The sequence below is a fragment of the Neomonachus schauinslandi genome, chromosome 2 (genome assembly GCF_002201575.2).
Source record: "Neomonachus schauinslandi chromosome 2, ASM220157v2, whole genome shotgun sequence".
Lineage (NCBI taxonomy): Eukaryota > Metazoa > Chordata > Mammalia > Carnivora > Phocidae > Neomonachus > Neomonachus schauinslandi.
The window spans coordinates 44,400,261-44,406,395 of NC_058404.1; the positions used below are offsets into that span (position 1 = coordinate 44,400,261).

Genomic DNA, 6,135 nt, shown 5'->3' on the forward strand with positions numbered 1-6,135 from the left:
TGCCATGGTTTTGATCACTTTTGAACAAGTTTTAGGGATGGGTTTTCATTTTTCCTCACAGCAACATTTTAATTTTTTTTTTTTTTGAGAGGGAGAGAGAGCACACCCGTGTGGCAGGAGGGGGAGAAGGAGAGGGAGAGAGAGACTCCTAAGCAGGTTCCACACTCAGCGTGGAGCCTGATGTGGGGCTCCATCTCCCAACCCTGAGACCATGACCTACACAGAAACCAAGAGTCGGACGCTTCACTGACTGAGCCACCCAGGCGCCCCAACAGCAACATTTTAAAGACCGTTTGGTTTGTTTCTGCCATGACTCCCTGTCACTGCAGCTAGCAAGGTCCAAGGTCGATAGAGGGGACCCTCCACTGGCAGAGAGATGAAGAGTCAGCACACAGCCCAGAACTGGGAAGGGCCAAGGGGCAGGGAGAAGGAAAACAGAGGACCAGAAGGGCCTTCCCCAGGGGACGAATGGGTCTCCTCTTTTTATCCCAGTGGAACTGCTACAAATGTTTAAAAAGTTTAGCAAAGGCAGCACGTTGATGTTCCGTGAGTGGGCCTCAAGCCACAGAGTGGACCCTGGAAAGGTAGGCACCAGGAGAACAGGGATTAGGTCCGTGCCCCCAGCCCTGGTCACACCATGGGTCACTGCCAGCCCGGTGTCTGAAAACCACCTGTTGCCCCACACGCAGGCCGGGCCACGGGGGCATGTGCGGGCCTGTCCTGTTCAGCAGTTTTACCAAAGGCTTGGATCAGGACACAGAAGGCAAATCTATGTGATTTGTGAGCGGCACAAAGTTGATTAATAGCAATGATCAGGTGGGTCATTGATTAAAACAAATGATCCAATCAGCCTAAAAAAAGATCTGACAAGCCTGAGATGAATGAATCGAAAATTGAATTTAGTAGGAACACACTTTAGAACCTGTGCCCTCTTCCTGCAGTGCCCTTCCTGCAGGAAGGGTGTGGCCGACAGTGTCCGCGATGCCCCCGCCCCCCGCCCCCTGAGCCCCGCCTCCTGGTCCTCCCACCTGAGTGTGACCCCTCCCCGTGAGTGGGGGCTGGACTTAGTGACTCCCTGGGAAGGAGAAGGGAGGGCAGCAGCGGTGGGACGTCGCTTCCAAGATTATGTTGTAAGAAACCTGTGGCTCCTCTCGCACGCTCTCCCCCTCAGAGCCTGGCTCTGGGGGAAGCATCTGCTGTGTGGCGAACAGCCCCACGGAGAGGCCACGTGGCACGCAGGGGCCCAGGGCCTGTCAACAGCCGCACGGGCAAGCTGGGGAGCCGAGCACCCCACCCCGGCCAGTCCACCCTTCACATGAGGCCGCAGCTTTAGGGCAGCCTCCTGAGGGGCTCTGAGCCCGAGCTGCCCGGCGGAACCCCACCCCAGAAAACGGGACACAACAAAGGTGAGCGGCGGCTCTGTTTGGAGAGAACTACCCCAGCGGTCTGACTTCCCCTGCGCCCGCCGCTCGGCCTCCCCGGGGAGTCGCTGCGCTTCTCGGGGCTTCTGTCTGACGGGGTGGTCGCTGAAGTCCCTTCAGCACTGTAAGAGGCGGATCAGAGGGAAACGGCTCCCTGGCTGTCCCTGCGGAAGGGCTCAGGATTCCGTGGGCCTGAAAGCCAGGATGACAGGAAGGTCCGTGGAGGTGAGGCCGGCTTCACAGACGTCTGAGGGGGCTCGGTGGGCACCCCAGCCTCTCCTGCACGGTTCTCGGGGTCAACGCGCGGGGCGCCAGCCTTGGAAAAGAGCAATGGGTCTGTCTGCAACCAGAAGTGGGGCCCAGAAGCGAGGCCCCCCGGGAAAGAAGGGAGGATGGAGGAGGACGCCCAGCGTAGAAGAGCTGCGGGTGAAGACAGAGCATGACATCCCAACATCTGAAGGACCATCAAGGGGCAGAGCAACAACTCCTTCGGTGCAGTGTCGATGCAGCGTCGGGGGCAAAACTAAGAGGGCGGTGGATTGGAGAGAGGCGGCCCCTGCCTTCAGACCGGACGCCCCCTCTCAAGGGCGGAGCTTCCGGCACAGGCCAGAGGGCTTTGGCGGGGGGCAGCTCCCAGGCTCCAGCGGAGGCAGCGGGAGCGGGTGGTTGAGCGCACTCACCCAAAGCGTGCGGGTTAGGTAACCATGGTTCTTTCGCGGAGACTGAACCTAAGTTCTTTTTTTTTAAGAGAGAGAGAGAGAGAGCACACGTGGGTTGGGGCGGAGGGGCAGAGGGAGGGAGAGAGAGAATCTTAAGCAGGCTCCATGCCTAGCACAGAGCCCAAGGTGGGGCTTGACGTCACGACCCTGAGATCATGACCCGAGCTGAAATCAAGAGTCCTATGCTTAACTGAGCCACCCAGGCGCCCGTGAACCTAGATTCTGATCTCAGTGTTTTTGTCAGTCTACTCAGGCTTGTCTCAGGCGTAGGTAAGGTATTACTCTGGAAGAGCTTTTCTCTTAACAGTGTGTTCCTACTGCTTGTCCCTATACATAAAATTCCTCTTTTCTAGATTCATACCCTCAGGTATTAAGGCCTAACTTTACAAATTCCCTGTTAGACTCTAAATAGCAGCTTCTCTGGGGGCTGTCTTAGCAAGGTGAGAAGCCTGAGCTGAGCAGGGTTCTTGGGGAGGGGGGTCTAGCAAAGGAGGTACTGACCACTCCTCGGGGGTCTGGCACATCCATAATGTGTTCTCCGTTAGTGATGACCTTTTACCAATGAAAATCTTCAGTAGCAATAAAGGCAAACTTCCCCTTTTGCTGTGATGGTTTATAATGGGACATTTCCTACCAGGCAACCTTAGTGTGGTAAGTTCGTGTTTCTCAAACTGGGGGTCTGCTGGTGTGTTCTAGGCAGTCCTGAGAATGGCTCCTGCAAAGGACTGACTTGCAGTTGCCCCTCCCCCAATTCATAGGCCGAACCCCAGCCCCCAGTGTGACGGCATCAGGAAGTGGGGCCTCCAGGGGGTGCCTTCCACTCGGTGAAGGCATAGCGAGAGGACAGCCATCTATGAATCAGGAAGCAGGTTCTCACCAGCCATGGAATCTGCTGGCACCTCCAGAAGGATGAGAAGTAAATTTCCGCTGTTTTTAAGGCGCCCTGCGCTGGCATTTTGTTAGAGCTGCCCGAAGGGGACTAAGATAGCTCCCCTTTCCTCGAGTTTGAGAAGCTCCGAGCCCCTGGACGAAGGTCAGCGGCTGGAGGCGAGCGGGGAAAGAGTGTTAAGTGTAGAGTCAGACAAGGGGGGCTGAACCCCAGCTCTGCCCCTTGTAAGGTGTGCGAGCACTGTGGACAGGTTATTTAATCATCGGCAATACGAAGATGCTCGATACACACATCGGATCTCCCTCTGTGCCCCAGGGCTCTCAGGCCACCAGGACACCAGCGCGTGTGTGGAGGTCTGCAGGGCAGAGCCTAGGGCAGCTGGGGCCCAGGCCGGTTACCCCCAGTGACCGTACACATTATGATCACTTTCTAAGTGTTCCACGGTGAACGTGGGAAGCACACAGGCACTCTGGAATGGGGCCTTATCGTGATCCGGCCCAGCTGACCTCCCCAGCTCCTGAGAACTTGGTCTTCTGCCTACCCGAGTAAAATGGGTCCACCCCCGGGACGGTTCCACTCCGCAGAGCACCTAGAGGACTGGAGCCCACATGTGAGAGGCAGCCACGTTCCCGCCTTCTCCCACACAAAACTTCACCCACAATTGTTTCACCAGAGTTTTAAAAAAGTACTGATAAGAGCAGAATGTGTATCATCTTTTTTGGGAGGGAAGAGGGGTTTCAGCTACCTCACTTTTTGAGGGAAAACATTACTTATCTTTCTAAAAGTCACATTTGTAAGGATTCAAATGTACACAAGGAGACCGAGTAAGAAAGGAGAGTTCTTCCCTACTCTCTCACTTCTGATGGCTTCAGTGGGATGCCAGCCTCCTTGGCCACTAAACTGGCAGAGAGAGTTGGCAGCAAAGTGGCCGGGCCACCCTCAGGATGAGCCACGAGTCCAGGACAATCAGGACTGGCTTTTCCAACGGGTGGTCAGGGAGGAGAGAGTGGACGCAGGCGGGGAGAAGTTCATGCCCTCAGAAGGGAAAAAGCCCACCCCGACACCTGGCCTCTTCCCTAGACAACACCCAGAGGCCACACTCCCTAAAAGGCCCACCTGTCCCACACTCCCGGGGCCTCGTCCCTGGAAAGCAAACAACCGCCCTCACACAGGGAGCACCCAATCCCACGCCCTCTGTCAACTGCCACTAATCTTTAAAATGCCACTTTGCTGGGGGGAGGGGAGCAGTCCAGGCTGTGGGGAGGGATGGTCCCTCAGGGTCCCAGCAGGGAGCGTGAGGCCAGCCTCTCAGGTCCGGAGGCCCAGGGTACGAGGGGGAGCTGACCAGACCCATATACCCTCTGGGGCTGGGAGCCTGCCGTCTGGAAGGCAGGAGGCTGTCTCAAGTTCTTTCCTTAATGCCGTCCTCCAGCCAGGTGTTCTCCAAGGCTCACTTACTCTCTGCCAGTCCACAGAGGCTGCCTGAGGGGACAGTGCTCCCTGGTTCTGCAGACACCCCTCCCTGAGATCTCAAGCCCCATTTCGGCCAGCCCGCTTGCTTTCCGGAGTCCCGCCCAGCCTTACTTGCAGAGGACAGCATCGGCGTCAGACAGAGCCTCGTACAAACACAAGTCGCCTTCCTCCATGTCTCTGGTGACCACCAGCGTGAGACTCAGAAACAGGGCTGCCGCGGCCAGCCTCATTGTCCAGTGCATGGACACCTGGAACAGAAGGAGCTTTTAGAGCTGCGGGGCCCTCTGCAGGGGGCATCCTTCTCAGCCTGCGTGTGTGTCCCCGCCCCAGGGGCCCACAGGGAGGACCAGAGACCTCTGGTAAGCAGCAGGAGAAGGGCGGGAAGCTGCCTGGGCTTCAGCGGCCAATCTGCCACCCGGACACAGATACCTTGGAAGGACCTGGGCCTACTCCAAGCCGGACTCAGTTTGCAGTCCTGGCTGAGACCCCTCCTCCGTTGGAGCAGGCCTTTGTGGGCCACTAATCCCAGTGGCGTTTGGGCAGAAGGGCTTATATAAGCCTCTCGCCCCAGCTCCTCGTCCTGTCCCCGCCACTTGCCCCGTGTGCAATCTGCTGGCCATAGGCCAGCCAGCCTGCTCCTCTGGCTTTAAGGCAAACCCTGGGAAGCTGGTGACCCCAGGCTTTGGGCTGAGGGGCGGGGGCGCGGGTTCTGGGGTGCTTGCGAGAGCAAGACCTTGGTCGTTTTTCTAGGAGGAGGGGTCTGGCTGGGCTGTGCCCCTTGGACAGCTCTGCGTCCCCTGCCCACAGCTCCTGTGCCACCTGCCTTGACAGCCTTGGGGCTGACGGATGGTAGGTGGTTGGACGCAGTGACCCTGTGTAGGAGGGTCCCCTGCACTTAGGGCCGCCCTGGCCCCGAGGCCAGCTCCAAAGGGCCAGCTAAGGACAGAAGCGCTCCTCAGACTGCACCTTGCCGCAGTGCTGAACTCAGCACTCTCCCAAAATAATAGTCTCTGGAGAAGAAACCAGCAGGGCTGCTGGGGAGGAGGGCAGCTTGCCGTGCGGTTTGCCGGTGCTGTCTGGGAGGAAGGGGGGTACCAGCCTGCAGGAAGTTGCGTGTGTGGGACTCCGACTGGAACAGGAGAGGGCAGGGGAAGATCAAAGGCGGTTCTCCCACTGTCTTTCCAGTTGATCTACTCCCTGTCTTCTCTGAGATGGGGTGTGGGGGTGTGCTGGGGGGACGTTCTCCCAGCCAGGAACTGAGGATGCCTGGGTTCTGCTCTGAGCCCCGCTAGGCTGCTGGGGTGGGGGTGGGGGTCTGCCTCACTAGGATGCACCACTTCTCCCTCTCAAAAACAAGTAAAATGCCCCCGTCACTCCTGCGCCTTGCTAAGGAAGATGAGATCATAGCCATAAAGTATATGCAGCTCGAGCTTTAGAGAAACTATTTCAAGCGTTCCTTGCTTTCCAGCTGAATTCCTGCTTCCAGGATCCCGACTTCTAGCCAAAAGCCCTTCTTTGGGGCGACAACTTAAACACACTTCTCAATAATTAGAGTCCCTGATGTATGACTAGGGCTCCTCCACAGAGGACTCATTCCCAAGATCGTTCCCCTACTGGAAGTGTCTCCTGGGAG

At 57.4% G+C, this 6,135-nt stretch overlaps 1 protein-coding gene across 1 annotated transcript in view; it reads right to left on the reverse strand.

The window, feature by feature from the left end:
- Positions 1–4,744, reverse strand: part of PEBP4 (phosphatidylethanolamine binding protein 4) — a 199,402-nt gene extending 194,658 nt beyond the window's left edge. Inside the window, exon 1 of the mRNA XM_021698923.1 lies at positions 4,614–4,744. Coding sequence (XP_021554598.1) covers positions 4,614–4,744 — 131 coding nt within the window. The remainder of the gene's footprint in view (positions 1–4,613) is intronic.
- Positions 4,745–6,135: the final 1,391 nt, after the last annotated feature.